Here is an 18,850-nt window from a genome sequence, read left to right on the forward strand (position 1 = left end):
AGTCTACAGGCTTATTTAGGACCTGCACTCCATTAATTTCCCACTTTTGTAAGGAGTCACAGCAAATTACGTTTTTTTAACCCAATTTCAATATCAGTAAAGCTGGCTGAAAAATGCTGAAAGTTTTTCAGAAACTCTGTCCAGAAACTCCATTTAAAAAAAAAAAATTTCAACTAGTCCATAAGCAAGTTGGGAAAAAAGTCACCCCCGTAAAAGGGAATCTTTTAGGAAGAATTTTACATCATTTTCAGAAATTAAAAATAAGTTGACTACCTCCAACAGTCAGCCAGCGAACCAATTCTCCCCTCTCTCAGTGTGTTTTGATAACAGAAGGGCCTCTAACTGTGATTTCATATGCAAGCCCAGGATCAGAACCTTGTGGTTTTGGCAAATACTGGCCTCCTTCAGGTTTTTGTGCCAAGCAACTGTGTTTTATTAGCTATCCATCAGGCGGCTTGACGCTCTGTTTGGCATAGCCTTATATTAAACGTGTTCTGAATTTCAAGTCCTGCAAACTGTTCCATGACCAAATTTAGCACAATACTTATCTCCTGATGACCAATAAGACTTTCAAATAAACATCCTATTGCTTGTTCAAGAACATCAAATTCCCTCCCAAAAAATCCTATTCTATCCAAACTTTCCAAAACATAACAATATTCATGAGTTGAGAAATGTATAGTTATATATAAACAAGAGGGCACAAGCATGAACATACAGCTCATTGGTGCTAAAATACCTGATTTTATCATCCTGCACTCTCCTGCTGCCTACTTTCAGCCACTTGTTAGATCTTGCCTTTCAGGTTGTAAGCTGTTTGGGGCAGGGACTGTCATTTACTATATGTAGGTGCCATTGCAATATAAAACACTGAATAAAGTATTTGGCACAGGAAAACAGCTAGACAGCTAATTATCTAATTATTAAGGACAATGTTTTACAAGCACTTTTAATTCTTAAATGGATTATTTTAACATTGCCTTAAAATTTTTCTCATCTATTGCAGAATGCCTATTGATGTTAATGACAGTTGCTTCTGTGGATTATGGACAAAAATATAGCCTACACTGTCAGACAAAATACTAGAAGAGCTGCTCAGACAACTTCTTTATTTGCATTTAGAATTCATATAAAAACTCTGATTATGCAACTCTGTAATCTTTACCAAATCATTTCTCTCCATTATCCGTTGCAGAGGAAGTTCAAAAGGGACATTTACATTGCTTGCAATGCACTGATTGGTCCCTCAGAGGTTACAATACTTGTAATCTTCAGAGAACCAGGAAGTAAGCTAAAGCAAAAACTTGCTGACTTCACAAATCTAGTCTCAGAAAGATAGATTTTTTTTCTATAATAATAAATAAATAATAATAAAGAGACCTCTACAATTATGAATGGATATTTTAAATGATGGCAATAACCATAACATACTTGCTGCTATCCTCCAGAGTAGCGGTCCCCAAACTTCTTTGATCTGGGAGCCGGGCTGCAGCCAGGAACGGGGCTGGGAACAGGAAGCAGAACAGGGCGGATGGCACTTCCTCCCTGCCCCATGTGGGGCTGGCCTGGGCCCCACTGCACCACCACCCCAAACATTCCTACACACCGCCCCAGGAGGCTGTGCCCCACAGTTTGGAGACCACTGCTCTAGAGCAACAAATAATTTTTCATACATATTCATGTTTTCATAAATGTAATCCTAAAATTATTAGGTGAATGTATCTTCCCATTTTAAAGTAATAATATAACAAAACCCAAATGTGTGGATGTGTCATCAAGTGTATTGAATTGGAATTTAGAGCGTTTGATAAATGTTGTTTCAGATTTAAATGACAACAAGCTTCAATGTCCTATTTCCAGCAGTGTTCTTATTCTTTTATTATGCTGACTGTTCTTAAAATGGGAGAATACCTTTTATAAAGAGATCAAAACCTGCCTTTTCTGATTACAAAAATCTTAATTTGATATTCAAAGGGAAGTCATAGTAGGTCTGGGCTTCATAGACCTAAGAAACTCAGTTCCAAATCTTAAAAAACAAGAGCACCCCCAAACCACAAGTTATCTGTGCTGTCTATGACTCGTCAGCATAGTTCTCTGTTAAACCCCCCCCAGTTAATCTGGGTAATTTTACCTTGCTTGCCTTGTCCTGGAACATTCTTCCAGCTGGTGAGCCACCCTGGACAAAATTCCATACTGCAATGTACCATGCAATAATCCATGCTATATCCTCATTACAGGAGATATGGGCCTAGTTTGGAAACCAATCTCTCACTTCCTGGCACAGAAAGGACTCTTCCTCTTGAGCTGGAGAAGGAAGAAGCACCTCTTTCTTGCCATTCTTGAACAAACTTCTCAAGGCTGAAAAGTGGCACTGATGGGTTCTAGAGAGAGCTTCATCCAGCTCACCTTCATCAAAGGAACAGTCACCCTTAAAAAGCCTTTGGTGGCAATGAAGGAGAAATAAGAGGGCGAAATGGAGGGACCACAAAAGACAATGCTCTCCCCACCACCCAGAAAGTTTCCATATTCTATATACCATGTGCTTCTCTATAATCAGAGAAGTCCTGGGGTCAGATCCCAAAGAGTAAAAAGAAAAAATTCTGAAACGTTGCTGAAAAACTAACAGCTCTAACAATTAAGTGAACAGGCATTTCCTGGGGATTAATGACTGGCTGGGGAAGTTGATGGCACAAGGCAAAGCTGAGGATCATTAAATCATTAGCCCTAAGCCAGTCATTAATTCCCCTGGAAATACTATTTGCCAAGCTTGTCATTTTTAAGTATGGCACACATCTGGCACACCATGAACCAAAGATAGGCCCACTCCTGAGGAATGCGTTGTGAAGGGCAAATTCTGCTACCTTACTCTGGTTGAGTATTCCTTACTCCAAGAGTAGCCTCTGTGAAATCAACGGTGCTTCTCAGACAGTGAGGGACTACTTAACATGAACAAAGGTGGCAGAATTAAGCCCTTAATAAAGTGATTAAGTAGAACTTTAAATCTGTAGCAGCTGTGAAAATTACATAGTTAAAATTCTGATACATTGTGATGGCTCAAGACAGGCAGATACAATGAAGCATATTTTCTTCTTAGTGCATGTACTTAATTCCTAATGCTGATAGGTGTTGTATATGCATAGCTTGAAATATACTCATGTCTTTGCATTTTTATTCAACAGAAAGGTTAGTGTGAGAAACTCCCTCTTTATGAGGCTAAGTGACTGGCCAGCTGGGTACCAATGAGAGATGGGCCATCATAAGGGAGGCAGAATGGTCCAATGGATAGTACGCTAGGCTGGGAGTGGAGGAGGCCTATTTTGTACTTCCAGATTTGGCCCTTAGATTACCAGGGCAAAGACTCTTAACTTCTCTGCACTGTCTCCCAACTCATCTGTTGAAGACGGTTACCCTCTTCTACAAATCATTTTGAGATCTGCAGATGAAGAGTGCTATAGAAGTGCTGAGTATTATTATTTCAAGGGGCACCACTTATAGTTGGGGGGGCGTGTTTGGCATACAAAATGATTGTTTAAAAAACAATCATTTCTATGCCTACAAGTAGCAGTCATTAAGACATCTATTACTGGCAGCCATCTACCTACACTACCGCATGCAGTCACCTCCAGTCCCGTTTATTCACACATCACAGACCTAGTCTCTGCCATGGAGATAACTAGATGGGCCTATACATCTCTTTTGTACCATACAGGTCTCCATTAAACCTAGGGCAAACACTGGTCCATCTAAACAATTTAAGGTAGTTATAATAAAGTCCCATTTGGAGGAAAAAATTCTGGCCAAAGTTAATATATTTTATTTCTCATACAGGTTTCCTGCAATGAGTTAAAGAAACAACTTTGTTAGTTCTGGACTGCAGATTATAGTGCTTTTGCAGAATTCCTCATTGCTTCTCAAACATAGATTTCTCTCATCCTAAAATAACTGATACAACTCTATTATTTTCAACTTCTGAAGTCCAGACACATCCACAGTATTTCTAAGAAATTTTACCCCAAGGACAATTATTAATATTTCAGGTGAGAAATACAAGTTTTCTAGATAAATTTTAACCAAAAAGCCACAACAAAGATGGATAGCTGCTGGAACAAGTAATGCCTTAGAAATAATAAATAGAAACTGTTCTCTGGAGAATAACAGTCTCCATTTTAACAATCCTTCCATAAACACAAACAAGCTATGAAAAATTATACAGAAACATCCACCTCCAGCAACCATTTCAAACCACCTCCAGCACTTATTCTACAGAAGTTTAAAGATTTGTGTGATTCACAGCACAAAACATTCTGCACATTAACTAATAAGGGTTCAGTATGCAGATACAATGTAATACTCTGCAAACATGTTATATTCTGTCAATGCCTACTCAGCAATCCTAACTCTTGATTTAAGAGCATTTAAAAAACACACTCTTCCCTGCCCCATATATCTCATTTAGTTTATAAATCTTAACTACATATAGGGCAAATGACAGACATTTCTATCTTTCACACAAAATAAAAATAATATTGTTCAGGATGTACGCATTACCTTTTTAAAAAAAATATGCCTGGTAATAGAACTCAACCTGGCAACATTTAAAAATCAAATACATTATGTGTTTATTCCCAATGTAGCACATCTTTCAATGCAGGTGTAATTGAAAATAAGTATCTGCAGGTCCTAATCAGTAGTCTAATTTGATTGGTTTGAAAAAGGTTTGTTCACATTACAGTGTAAACAAGTTATATTTCATAAGATGAATTTAGGGCTCCTGAAAGGTACCACTGACGGCACTGAAAACTGAATTCCTCTATTTTTCCCACAGAGTAGACAGGAGCTGCTTCTGCACACTGACTCTCTGATGAACTTTAGACCATTGCTGGGGGGACATGGCTTCTGCAATGTTTGTTTTCTCTGCGGAGTCTGCCAACAAGATTAAGAGCTGTTATGTGATCACCTTTGTCCAGTGGGAATTACTGTAGACTGAAACAGCAAACTCATTTCACAGAGACTATATTATAGCCATGATATAGTAATAATACTTCAGTCACAGCACTAATGTGGGTCAGATTTAAACAAGCAGTAGCGAAAAACTATGTTTTCCATCATCCATTTCTTGTGTCTTCTCAGTGATTTAGGTTTCAACTGTGCAATCCCTACTCAGGCAAGACTTCCAGTGAAGCTAGGAAGTCTTGCCTGAATAAGGTATGGATGACATACGAGATGAAATCCTGGCCACGCTGAAGTCAACAGTTTTGCCATTGGCTTTGGGAAGACCAGGATTTCACCTACGGTCTTTAAAAGTTAGCAAACAAATTTTATGAATAAGAAACAGAGTGGACCAACTTCTGTCCTTCTTTGGAAACTCATCTTCTTGCAATCTGAAGTGGTCAGATACATCTAAATATAGATATTTGGATTAAAGCTCAAAAGGATGAAACATATTAGGCCATTTTCTGACAATTACATATCCCTGCCACCCCATTGAAGTTGAAGGCTATTTAGTTCCACAAAGTAACTGAGCATGGAATTGGACTGTTTGACATTTGGACTGGGATGCATAATACTAAAATATCAGGATATTGTCTTATTTGACAAGCCCTTAGAAACATGAATTAGGAAGACATAAGTCCTTGTACCGCCAATAGTGTTTCTCTCAACATATGGATAGTAAGAGGTTTAAACAGGTTTGAAAGGGTTAATAAAAGAGGTTTCTTAAGACATAAGCTTGGGAACTTCCAAACACTCTTACTGTACCTAATGCCATCCTTTGATGTCTTTTTTTCTATGGTGACCACATTTTTTCTGTGAATTTATATTAAGGCGTTCCTTGCACATCAGTTAGTTCTTTATTTCACTGCAGTTTCAATAGGAGTTTTACACACAAGGGTTTGATCTGGCATTCCTTAACCACATGCAGTTCTACTAAGACAGGAAATGATTTTTTTAAATGTCTCTTCTTTTATGGAATTACAGTGCAAGTTTACTTTGAATTAATCTTTAAATTCAATTAGTGGAAAGTATATGGTTCCTACATGAATGGACATATTATCTACCTTGTCAGAACCTAAAATTGTATTTATTTCTCATTGTTCTAGAAATAGCATTTGTATGAAGAGAGTCAGATCCTGAAAATACTACCAGGACAGTGGTTTCTACCACAACATCAATGCAACTATTCAGAGTAAGCACTAGATTAATTTGTGCTTGCAGGACCAGGCCTGAAAGAGGCAGAAGAGAATAATCTTTTAAAGTACTTGACCAGGCTGTTTTGATAAGTATACAGTTATTTATATAGGACATAACTCAGGCTATTTTGTCCCATCAGTCTCTAACAAAGCTCTACCCTAACTCCAAAGCTATTACATTGTTAGAGCGAATTGTTAAAGATTCCTGTTCAACATTTGCTCCCTCTGAAAATATATGCAGGAGTTTTTTTTTGTTTGGTTTTTTTTTTTTTTTTTTTTGGGGGGGGGGGAGGGGTGGAAGAGCTGTCTGGCAAAAAATAACTGAACAATAATGAGACTGTATAAAAATGCATTAAACACATTCAACACTAGACTCGAGACTACAGTGCTCTTTTAATACAAAAATCAAATTATAGATCTAAAGATCTAGATTACGAAGCCAACCTGAAAATATGAAAGTCTCCGTTATTAACTCTAATGAGCCAAAATCCTGCACATCTTATTCATGAAATCTTAATGAGGCTACTTGAATGAGTAAGACAATCCAGATTCAGTCTCTCTCAACAACTGAAAATATAATATAAACGGTTTTTGTACTGCAGAACACCACACCATTTTGGCAAGCAAAGTTGTTGTTTTGTTTGTTTTACACAGTGATATACATAGTTTAATACTTAAAACAAACAGCTTCTCAACTGGGCACAGCAAGCACAGTCCCTATGACATGCAATTCCGTGGGTCATCGGTTTGTGAAGAGGAACTATAAAACTGTTCTGTAAGTTTTTGACACGTGAAGTGCTGCAAGATGATAGAACACCAGGCAGCACCGGTTTAGAATTTCAAAAACAAAACAAAAAAGTGTATTACCTTCAAAACATATTATGCAAAAATGACTCATGTCTATAAAAATAATGCTGCTATAACAAGTGATGTTCCCTGACTTTAGAATTCCCTTTCAATTACTGCTATTACTAGTCTTCATGAATTAGGGTTGTTAAGGGTAAGCTGTTACCACAGCTCACTCAGCACCATCATAGATAAAGATTGTGGGTTCCCAGCACATTGAGCTCACCCTGCATTGTGTCATTAGGGACTGAGGTCTGGATACACCAAGGGATTTAGGCATTGCCATGCTGTGTATTGCAATGCCTAATTTTTAGGCACCTAGAAAATTACAGGAACAATGCTGTGATCCACAAACCCTGTTTTAGGCTCCTAGGCAATGAATGGGGAGAGATGGGTGCCTCAGACTATGACCATCAAAAGCCAGCACACTAGGCAGGAGCCGCATGAGCCAGACATTAGAAGATTCTGATGACAGAGATATGTGCAAAGCTCCACCCCTCACTGACATAGGTGCCTAAGTCTGGGCTGCGAGGGGGTGTCTCTGTCTGCATACATGACCCACAAACCAGAACCCATCTCCTGGAGTCTGGCAGCTTAAGCACCTACATAAGTTGGGCACCTGCCTCGCTCCACACAAAACTGAAGCAGCAGTGCCATGCCCAGTCACCTGATGGTTTTAACCACTGGCTAAAAGCTTTCACCCGGGATGAACCTGGATCTCCCACAGTTCCCTTCTCTGCCAGAGGGGGAGAAAGAAGACCCCTACTCAAATCCTTCCTCGCAGAAGAGTGCTCTAACTGCTGAGCTATGGGATATTCTGATGTGGTGATCCTTAAGTCTCTTCTCTTGAAACAGTTCCATTGGGAATAAATAATTAAAGTGGTTGGGGCAGGGCAACTGGACCTAGGGTCTTTCACCTCCCAGGTGAGTGCCTTAACCAGGGGACTACAGAGTGTGCATGTCCGTCTCTCCCTCTCTCACCCAATGACTATTTAATATTAATCCTCAGTGGAACAGTCATTGGGTGCATGAGCAAGAGAGAGACTTTGTAACCCAGTGGTTAGGGCACCCATCTGGGAGGTTAGAGCCAGAGAGTCCAGTCCCCCTCCTCCAATCACTCTTTCATTAGTTGTCCCCAATGGAACAGCTTCAACAGGAGAGATTGAGGGAGCCCCACATCAGCATATCCCCCAGGTGAGAACTCTAACCACTAAGATGAGAGGTAGAATTTGAACAGGAGTCTTCTTTCTCCCTGCTCAGGCAGAGCAAGGATTTGAACCTGGGTCTCCCACATTCCAGACAAGCATTCTAACCACTGGACTAAAATTTCTACCCTGGCCACCACCATTGCCTTATGCTCCTCTGACCAGATTTTGAATGGGACTTGACCTGGTTGGCAGCCTCTGAGCATACTTACTTGATCCCCTAAGAAACATTTTACTCTCAAAATGTTTGCATCAAGTGAATTTCAGCACCTTCAAGAATCAGTGCAAGTTTTGTGGATCACAGTGGAAGAAACACCAGGATTTAGGTGCTCAGTGCTTTCCCAACTCCCACTGGAAATACAATGGGAACTGTGGGTGCTTAACAGCTGGATTACACTAGTGAAGCTTAGTGTGACCAGATAGCACGTGTGAAAAATTGGGATGCGGGTGCATCTAGTATCAAAGGATTCATTTGTTACATACGTTCCTCCCTTCTCGTCAAATAATCTCTTTATACGAATCTCAATTGTATAAACTCGGTACCTAACAACATAATGTGGACTACACAAGACTAATAAACATTTTATGTTTCTGGGATACAAGAAGTGTAGTATTTTGTGGTTAACATTTCTGCAAAACCTGTTCTCAGGATATTGTAAAATGCAAACTCTCAGCTGAAAGACACACTGGGCAAGATACAGAAAATATACAATTCACCGATGCTGCCACCTACAGAGTATTAACAAGTGCTATATTAAAGTCACACACAGAATTTCATTCGTAAAGCCTTTTGGATTCAAGTTATTATCCATATGGTATGTGCTAACATAATTCCAGTACAAGTGACAAAAAGGGAGGAATATTAGCCAAATACTCAATAGCCAATAAGATTTTTTTTAAACGCTTAGTCATGTCAGTACAATATTTTACTTTTCCCTTCAGTTAAGAAAATTTTAATTACACAAGTCCTTCTGTGAACATACTGATGAAACCACACTGTCATCTGTGAAGATCTCCATTACAAGATCGTTGATCTAGTTTTACTTCCTACTCTGTAAAGTTTGATAGCTCATCCACCCCCTTTATACATGCTACTGTATCACATCAATTCTTTTACTTTCTATTTCTAAATGCAATATGAGCTACTCATAATGCTATACAAAAACAGAAAATTCTACACAGATACAGAAGACAAATGTTATGCTGAGTTTTAATTTAAAAATGCTTAGAACTGTTAAATGACTGGAAGAAGTGTGCCACAGCAGTACAGCATGCATGAACAAACGCATAGCAAACACCAATTCACTCATATTGGCAATCACTTCTAAACTTGCACTGCAATTCCTAATGAAAGGATGCTGTTTACATGTAAAGGGCCTGTTCACGACTCATTACTTCAATGGCAGTTTTGTCTGAGTAAGGACAACAGGAGCTTGCCCAAAATCATGCAAATGTATCTAGTATAAACTCAAAACTAGACAGTCAATTTGCTCAGTCACATAAATACCTAACAGTCATTCTCTGCAGTATTAGGGTCCAGATTCTGCAAACACTTTTGTGAGTAACTACTAACATAAGTTACTCATATGGCTAAGCATTTACAGGATTGGGCCAATAGTGTGTTTTTCTTAAGAAATTAACTTGTATTTTCCTTTTAACATAGGACTTGCATGACATTAGTTCTGAACTGAATTTGTTTTCTGGGCGTGCACATGTACCATTCAATGGGCAGATATGCATCCTGCACAAAAATACTGACCTCTTTGGACATCCTTTACATCTTAACTTTTTCAGCTATTGAAATCAGATGCATTCATCAAGAGGCTAATTGATACACAAAAGAGTAAATGCCTCATCTTGAGCTTCCTAGTATCAAAGAGCCAAGCTGAAATGTGTTACAGCAGATACTTGTAAACCTCAGAGTGGGCAAAAAGGAATGCTTCTCTGGGTGAAATGTCTACATCTCAACATAGTTATGGTGCTATCTCTGTCAAGGCAAAGTAAGCAGGTGAAGGGCAATAGCTGTACACATTGGTCATTTTGACGAACATGATCTCCAGATGGTATGTGGAATATATTTTCCCCTCCTCCCCCCATACCAGTACAGGAAAGCCTAATAGTTTAGGCTCTTCCCCTATAATTAGTGCCAAATGGTTCACATATAGGGTTTCTCTTTGTACCAATATGTCAGTTTATAATTCTGCTGGCAACTGTTTTAAGTGATTCATTCTCCCCTTCCCTACTGAAAAGCCACGAAAGCAAGCTGGTATTTAAGTTTAATTTCCCATGTCACTTGTCTTAAAAAGCAAAAACAAAACAAAAAGTTTACCATCACTATAACAATCTTGATTACCTCCTCCCCAGCCAAAAAAACCCCAAACCCGCCCATACGTCTTCATCTCCCACTAGCCCTGGAAAGGCGGTGATCTAGGAAATGCTGCATACCCTACATATAGGGCAGCAACAGCACGGGGGCAGAGGAGGCGGTCTCCCCTCCCTCATCTTGTCTCCTCTCCTCCCAAAGGGGGCCCCCATGGAAAGAAGACAGCATATGGGGGCGTGGGGGGGGGGGGGGGGGAGAGAATCAACGTACGAACCACACTCAAAGGAAATTCAGCAGGAAGAGGGCGGGGGAGGGAGCCAGCCCCACCGAGAGCCGCAGGTGCAACAGAAAAGTCCCCGCAGCCCCTGCCACCGGTTGCACCGCGCGGGAGCCTGCCCCAGCCTTCCCCCGCCCCCGCCCGGCCGCGACACACAGCCACCGAGCCCAGCGCCCGGGATAGAGAGCCGGGCTCGGTGCAGGCAGCAGGGGGATGCCCAGGAAATGCCGCCGCCGCCGCCTTGCCTTACCGTCCCAGCTCCGACTCCAGCTCGAAGTAGTGGGCCAGGGTGTCTTTGTTGGAGCCGTCGATCCAGTAATCCGGCGCCGCGCCCCCCGCCCTGCCCGCGGCGGAGGCGCTGGAGGACGAGGAGGGCATGGTGACTTTCAGCATGCCGGGACTCCGGCCGGCCGGCGGCGGCTCCTGCTGCTGCCGCCTCCGCCTGCCGCCAGGCTGCGGAAGGAGCGCGCGAAGGCGGCCGGGCTCTGCGCTTCACCCCCGCCTGGCGCTCCGCAGCGGCGGCTCCTCTCCAGCGCGCGGGCGAGCGGCGCTGCCAGGAAAACTTCCAGCCTCGGCAGCGGCTGCTCTGCCAGGCTGCGGGAGCCGCGCCCGGGGAAGGCAGGCGGGCGGGCGGGGAGGGGACAGCCGCACACACAGCGATGGGGGGCTGCAGCTCCAAGGGGAAGCAACAGCAACGCCCCCTCTCCCTCGGCGGCTCTGTCCTGGCGGCTGGAAGGGGGGCGGGGAGGCGCCTTTAGAGCCACGCGTGCAGTTTCTTTACTTGCTGGGCTGCTGCCATCGCCGCAACCCACTTCCCATTCAAGGGATGCGGGAGCCAGTCACTCCCGGGAGCAGCTGAGCGAGCGCAGAGCCTCCCCTCTGGCATCGGCCCCCAGCAGCCTCTCGCTGCCAGTGCGCGAGTGAGCTGCTGACAGTCCAAGAGCCAGGGTACCTGCCTGCCGCCGCCGCCGCCGCCTTTCCCCGGGGCCCTAATGCGCTCGTGCTTCCACTCCAGCCTTCACAGCAGGCTGCAGGATGCCCTGTCAAAAGGGAAGACGCACTGTAAGACCCTAACTCCACCGGCTGCTGCTTCTCTCTCCTGCTAGCTCTCCCCCGAGCGAATGTTTAAACAAAAGATCACATTTTTTTCCCGCGTCACTAAAAACTCTTGGATTATAATAAATCGGCTGATTTTCTGCCCTTCACTCACCTTGGACAAGGAAAATTAACTGGCTAGTTTCACTCCCCCCCCCCAGTGACTTTCACTTTCAGGTTCTCGTGCAATGCCATAAAGCTACAAAGTTTGGGTAGCAAATACTGCAAGAGACCTTATAAACAAAGGGGGGGGGGCTGTTTTCATTTGCATTCAGAACATCATGCCTTCGAACGCTAGTACTAGAAGTGGTCTTCACTATGGGGCAGTGTCCCTTTAACTATAAATTATTACATTCCCATAGCAGCTGCCCTGATTTACTGCACTGCTAAATTACAAACCTTGAAAAACAAACATCGAGACAAATCCATGCCTGAATTAAGCTCTAGTTCTGGGTACATTTACACATGTTTCCGTTTACTCACATAAGTAAAGGCAAATGTGTGTTTGCCTTATCAGGGCCTTAGTATGTGTATTACATTTATACTAAACTATTGTTAGAATACATTGATTTATGAGTTAACTGGGAAAATTCAGTCTTTTTGAGCTAGATTTCCTTCATTTTTGGAGCACAGACTTGGTGCTAGAATTGTAGCCATATTTACGTCTATAAAAACTATATATGTTTTTAAAGGCTTTTAGCTGAAGTTTATTACTATGTCTCTCTGCCTCAGAAATATAGGGCCGATTCTGTTATATTTGAGATTAATTTGGGATTTACAATCATGCAAGAGGGATAATTCTAGACACAGGGAAAAGAGTCTTTTCTACTTTTAGTAAGCCTCAAAAGTAATGCTCATTTAAAAAAAAAAAAATGAACCATTGTGGATGTTTTCCCATAGGAGAGGATAGGGCTCTAGCTATGCAGTCTAGAAAAGATACACTAACCCAGATGTGCAGCATTCCACAAGCCCCAGAGTGGAACTGATAGTAAGAGTGTAATTCACGGGCATACGATATGTTTGGGTTTGAATTTTTTTCTCTATTGAACTTGGAAAGGTTAGGGGAGAGAGGTAGATTTTGGAAAAGAAGAGTTAACAAATGTCCAAAGCAGAACACACACATAATAGCTAAAGAGAGGGGGGAAAGAAGCAAGCAAGCAAGCCTCCTTTCCCTGAATACAACCAAAATAAATTACTCAAAAGCCCAAGGATGCAGCACCACTGGGGTAGCCTGCCAAGTCTGCAGTGGTAATATTCATGTAAATATAACAAGTACATTGCATTCCTGGCCTCAGATCACATGCAGCGGTATCTTCTTAAAGGCAGTGTCTCCTGGTGTAGTGGTGAAATAAAAATAGCAGCAGTTGTGCGTGCCCAGCATGCATAGTACGCCATGTCAATCCTACTCATCTTTTCCAGGCCGTAACACCCACTTTTACTACCAGGCAGGCAGATAGGTACATAGTAAAATGGCCCACGTGCAAACCTGGGTAGCTTGTGCACCAGAAGTGATGTGCAATATGGTCCTCCAATATTTAAACATGACCCAATAATGTTTTTAAACACAACTGTCCTTGTTCACAGTAAGGGCAAAGTCATGTTGAATGTTGTGTTAGTGAATATGTTCTCTACCCCAATTCATTTTCTCCACTACAGAAAAGTCCCCCTTCCAATTCCATTCCTGGGCTCTTCCTGGGGCAGTGTATACAGTGTAGCACTTAAAGACACAAATCTAGCCTTTTATTATTAAAGCAGCTCTCTCTATTTCCCCAGTCCCTTCCATAGCTCCCACATGACCAATGATATTAACCTTGAATCTCGGATTCTCATAAATCCTCAAAATAGGGGTTCTCAAACTTTTTTTTGCTGGGACCCCCTTTGAAAATATTTCAGGTTGTGACAACCCCCCATGCCATTTCATTCCCCCCCCCCCATGACGTGCCCCCCTTACTTCTGTGCTGCTGTTGCTGGGGGCTGTGCTGCCTTCAGAGCACCCAGTCAACAGCTGCTGCTCTCCGGCCACCCAGCTTTGAAGGGCTCTGGTTGTCAGCCATGCACGGGGCTGACAGCCATAGCCCGGCATGTGTGAGGGCTGACAGCTCATGCCCCCCACCCCTCCATAATAACCTCATGACTCCTTAAGGGATCCCCAACCCCCAAGTTTGATAACCCTTTATCAAAAGGTCTTGCCTACCCTTAAAAAATAACCCAGTCACTAAATCAGTTCTTGGAAAAAGATGCAACTAATATGGCTTTTTCTAAATAGCAGGATCAACAAAGGGAAATAATACTGTCTCTGAGTTGACCATTTTGGATTAATAGTCAGTGTTGGAATCCACATGATATTTTATAGTTAGCTTATTGAAGTTCAAATCAAGTTGCATAAAAAGTAGCAAAGATTCCAGCACTGGGAGGCTAGATTTCAGAAAATCATTCTGGCAGAACACCAATGGGCTTCCCTCTTCAATGGCTGGGTGTCCACCACACTCACCATAGCAATTGTTTGATCATCCCCAGATTTTAGGACTTGTGCTCTCTGGAGGTCCCCAGTTGTTTATGTTTCTTCCCAATGCTCCAGCTTGCTGTTTCCCACTAGTTTGGAACTTTTCTACCTAAGGCTTCCTGTTGCTAGGAGACATTTTGCCTTTTTTTGTGACATCTTGTTGCCACAGCACCTCTTGTGAGCAGAGGCACAAATGCACAAGTGTGCCAAAGACCACTAAATACATTTAACAGTGGTACTTTACATCTTCCCTATTTGTGTGCCATTTAATAAGAAGTTTGACTAAACAAAAATATTAACAGATTGTATGACCCAAAAAACGTACATGTTCTCATTATTTTACAATTATTTGTAAATTATTACAGTAAGACCCTGTTTATTCAGGCATCTCCCTCATCCAAATGGGTTATTTTAATTAAATATATGTACATGTATTTATATGGTCTTTATCACAGGGGTATATCTGAGCACTAACTTGAATTAATCCACAACACCAGAACCCCATTTATCTAAATGCATTTGATTTACCCTTAAATCAGGATAATAAAGGCAGGATAACACTGGGTTGACAACCTAGTGCTTTGAAATTGCTATCTTGTTCTCTAGAATCTCAGCTATCATTAAAAAAAAAAAGTCTATTGTCAATATGGTTGCAAGGAAAATCTTCAGAATGCTTATTGAGTGTAATCAACACAGAGATGTCTGCCTTAGTCTGCAGAAAACCCAAAACAGCTCCATGAGCTCTGAGCTACCCCATTCATCTCAGAGGGACCTTAATGCTGATGCCCAGTGTTGTTAATTTAAATGACAACACTGTTAACCATTTCACTATTTGTCAAACCTTGTTTGAAAAGAGAAGGACTCATTTTATAAAGATGTGCATGATTGTGCCTTTATTGTGCCTATAAAGATGTGCATGATTGTGCCTATGTCTTAATTTAGTTCTGCCCATGGATGCGTCCAGCCCCATTAAGAGGGGAGCCCAGCAGAGCATGTGTGATCATATTTTGAACATCTGCACAATATATCGTGAGTGGGATCTTATTTTGGCATCTCAAGCCAATAGCACTTGGTTTGTGGCTGTAGTTTGGGAAAGTACTGGTATTCCTGCCATTCTTCCCAATTCAAGCCCTGCCAGAAACTTCTAGTAATGCTAATACATTACACCCTGTGGGATGCTGAAAAAAAAGAAAACCTTCCAATGCATCCTCTGGCACTGCTGTACTTCTCTAGATGTTGCACTGTAGCTGCTTGTTAAGGTAGAAAAGGTCTGCTGCAGTGTCTATTGTATGCTAGACATGTAAAGCAAGCTAGGCCTTCAAATAAAAGTTGTCTCAAAATATTGATCTTTTCTCTAAAGCCACTTATGGTTCAAAAGAATTCAAGTCCGAACACCCCAGAGTCTTCCCTCTGTAAGTTTTCCTTTCTATGAAGGGACACACACTGTCACTGTCCTCAGATGTCCCAGGAACTCCCAGACTCTCTCCATTGAGTGGCAACTTGGGAACGTAAATAAACACACAAACACTAGTACAGTCCCCATATCATTTATGGTGTTTCTCTACCTTTAGCCCTTTCCCACAGGGCTGGGGAGGAATAGCTGTTTCTATTCCTTCTGATTGCCACACTTATAGGGCTCAGCTAGCCTTAGTTACTCCCTCTGCTTCTGGTACTCTCGCGCTGTGTTCTTTTTATACCCTTTAGTTGATGGACTAATTGACTCATCCAGCCTTCCAGCCTGATCCAGCCAATTAGCTTGCACCTCCACAATTAGCCTTCTCCAAAGGAGCCGATTGGTGCCTAAGATTATCAGAGTGCTGGCTCACCCACTAGTTTCCAGCCCTCCATCTCACCCTCCTTCCCACAAACCCCGCTAGGCTGTTTCAGCTAACCAGTTGGCTCCTTAGTAATCTTCCCTCTCTGCAACTTCCTTCACCCTGTGTTCAGCTGCCTATCTCCGTGAATAGTCTCACATTTGACCACAAAGGAATTCAGGTGCCATCACAATCCCTAAAACCCTCAACTGGCTGCCACCTACCCCTGCAGGTCGCTAAACTCACTTGGTGTCTAAATTTCCACTGTAAAAGTTCTCACTTTTAAGCATGCACAGAATGTCTCATTTTAAGATGCCCTGATGCTTGTCCCACAGCTGGCCTCAGTGCGATCCATGCCAAGGGAGGATAGATGGAGGAATGCCTGTAGATCCCAATCCAGCAGGCAGCACAGAGCCTATCTAATTCCACATAAAATGGCCAGCTGGGAAGGGGAAACAGGTTGCCTCCTGCATAACTTTTAGTCCAGTGCTTAGCACACTCACCTAAGATGTGGGGAGACAGAGGTTCAAGTCCTCCTTCAGCCTGGTGAGGAGATGGGATTTGAACAGGGATCTCCCACCTCACAGGGGAATGCCTGACCACTGGATTGTAGAGTGGTTCACACCCACCGGTCCAATTAATATTATTCAGTTATTTAGTTGAAGGAAAAATTATATTAGAAATGAATGATCATATGGTGTGGGGGAGGGAGAAGGGGAGACTGAGGTATGTGCATGTGTGAGAGAGGAAGAAGACTGTAATTTCCACAAAAAACACCACAGCTAAATAGGATGGCCTGGGAGAAGAAAGAGGGAGCAGTAGCATCCCACTCCCATCACATTTTTAAATGAAAAAACATTTTCTCCAGCCCTGGAAGAAAAGCTGCATATGGAGGAGTAGGAGTGGGTACCTGAGGAAGAGTATCAGGGAGCAATGAGACTCAGCCAGCTCCGAGACTCAAAACAAGCAATTCATTATGCAGTTGTCAACAGGGTCATTTGACAATCAGAACCAAGCAGCACTATCTTTTCATCTGAGGACATTTCACAGACCTGAGTCTTTACCAGCCGGTCTTGACAAATACTCTTCCCTTCAGCTGAGAAAATGAATCCCTTGATGCAGAGGGTGGAAATCTTCCGGAAGCATTTCTTTTTTCTCTAGACATTAAACAGCATGTTCGCTAGTCCAAAGAAAAGTTAATCAGCTTTGGCTAGGCCAGTAAATGCAAACAAGCCAGCTCCTTTTCTGGGAGGCTTTATAAACCATGTAGTCCTTTCCTGAGCCCCTCAGAATCCAGGCCTCCCTCCTTGAATTAAATCCAGTCTGCTGTTTCCTCCTCACTAATCCTTCTTCTCTAATGAGCTCCAGGTGGAGATCCCACCCTCCAGGAGTAGCAGCTCAAGTGATCTCTCTTCAGGAAGATGGATTCTCCTCCTTGTTCCTCATGCTGATTTATCTCTTAGTTAGCTAGCAACAAAATGCCACCAAGCCTCCCTATTCTATATCTCACATTAATAAAATCAATGCAGGTAACACCCATGTTCTTCAAGCTAAGAACAGACTTAGTTGAAAATCCCCAGAAAATTCAATCTTTACTCAAATATCATGTGTTGAAAATTTGGGGAAGACATACTGTAATCTTCATACAAAACAGAGACCCTGAACCCCTCCTTTAAGTGAAAAACAGAGCCTAACCTTAATAATAAATAGTCATGATTGCATTACAAAAAAAGGTACATCCAAGAACAAGTAGTAGATTATGTGTGCACAACTGAGAGTACAAATTAGGAATACACATTTCTGCTTGCACAGTTGCAAATTTAACTTTTTTAAAATCTGGACCTTTCAATTAATTAGCCTGGTGGAAATTCCAGTTGGTAGCTAGGTTCTTGAACAAAGCAAACAATGGGTCTTATTGGTCTATGGGCTCCTCTGGCTACTGGTTTTCCAATAGAAACCAAGGGAATAGCTGAAGGATTACAATGGAGTCTGCAGGAATTTCCAATAGAGTTATGATAGGAACCCTTTATATCATTTCTAAGAGACTTGAAATAAATATTGGACTTTAACTTCTGTATGGTTACATTCTGATATGATCTCAATGTATCAAAACAAGCAATACTTATTCATGGCTTGTACAAACAATTTTCATTATTTGTTCCTTGCCCAAAAGGCTACCTATCATTGAAATTATATTTATATTTAACATTGCTTAGACTGCTGATATATATAATATTTCTATATGTTTCAGGTAATATTTGACCTGTTCTAATCACTAGATTACCTTTACTATACTGCCAAGAAACTGTTACATGTGCTCTATTCTCACAGTTATGTTTTTATTGTTCTTCCTTGTCTAAATTCAAACAAACAATCAACAGAATAGTAAAGAGCATTTTATAAATTCTACTGGGAGCTGAAATGTCTTGAACACTATTCAGTACATTGTTCAACTGAAAACAGTTTATTCTGGGATTCCAACATTAATTTTTAGTGCTGCATTGTGCTAGAGCATAATGAACAAAAATATGAAGCTGAGTATGAACAGACAGAAAGTGACCACTTCGGTTTCAGGACCAAATTTCTAGGAAGTAGAGGA

General features: G+C 41.9%; 1 protein-coding gene across 2 annotated transcripts in view; it reads right to left on the bottom strand.

Annotated features, from left to right (window-relative positions):
• Positions 1–17,563, bottom strand: part of CAMK4 (calcium/calmodulin dependent protein kinase IV) — a 279,841-nt gene extending 262,278 nt beyond the window's left edge. The window contains exons 1-2 of one of the 2 annotated variants that reach the window (XM_067568491.1): positions 17,304–17,563; positions 11,090–11,879 (exon numbers count right to left, since the gene is read on the bottom strand). In XM_067568491.1, the coding sequence (XP_067424592.1) occupies positions 11,090–11,232 (143 nt within the window). In that variant the 5' untranslated portion in view covers positions 11,233–11,879; positions 17,304–17,563. The remainder of the gene's footprint in view (positions 1–11,089; positions 11,880–17,303) is intronic. The other variant, XM_067568492.1, reaches the window with a different exon arrangement.
• Positions 17,564–18,850: the final 1,287 nt, after the last annotated feature.

The sequence above is a fragment of the Emydura macquarii genome, unplaced genomic scaffold (genome assembly GCF_026122565.2).
Source record: "Emydura macquarii macquarii isolate MOO-44397 ecotype Brisbane River unplaced genomic scaffold, CSIRO-AGI_Emac_v2 contig_2897, whole genome shotgun sequence".
Taxonomy (NCBI): Eukaryota; Metazoa; Chordata; order Testudines; family Chelidae; genus Emydura; species Emydura macquarii.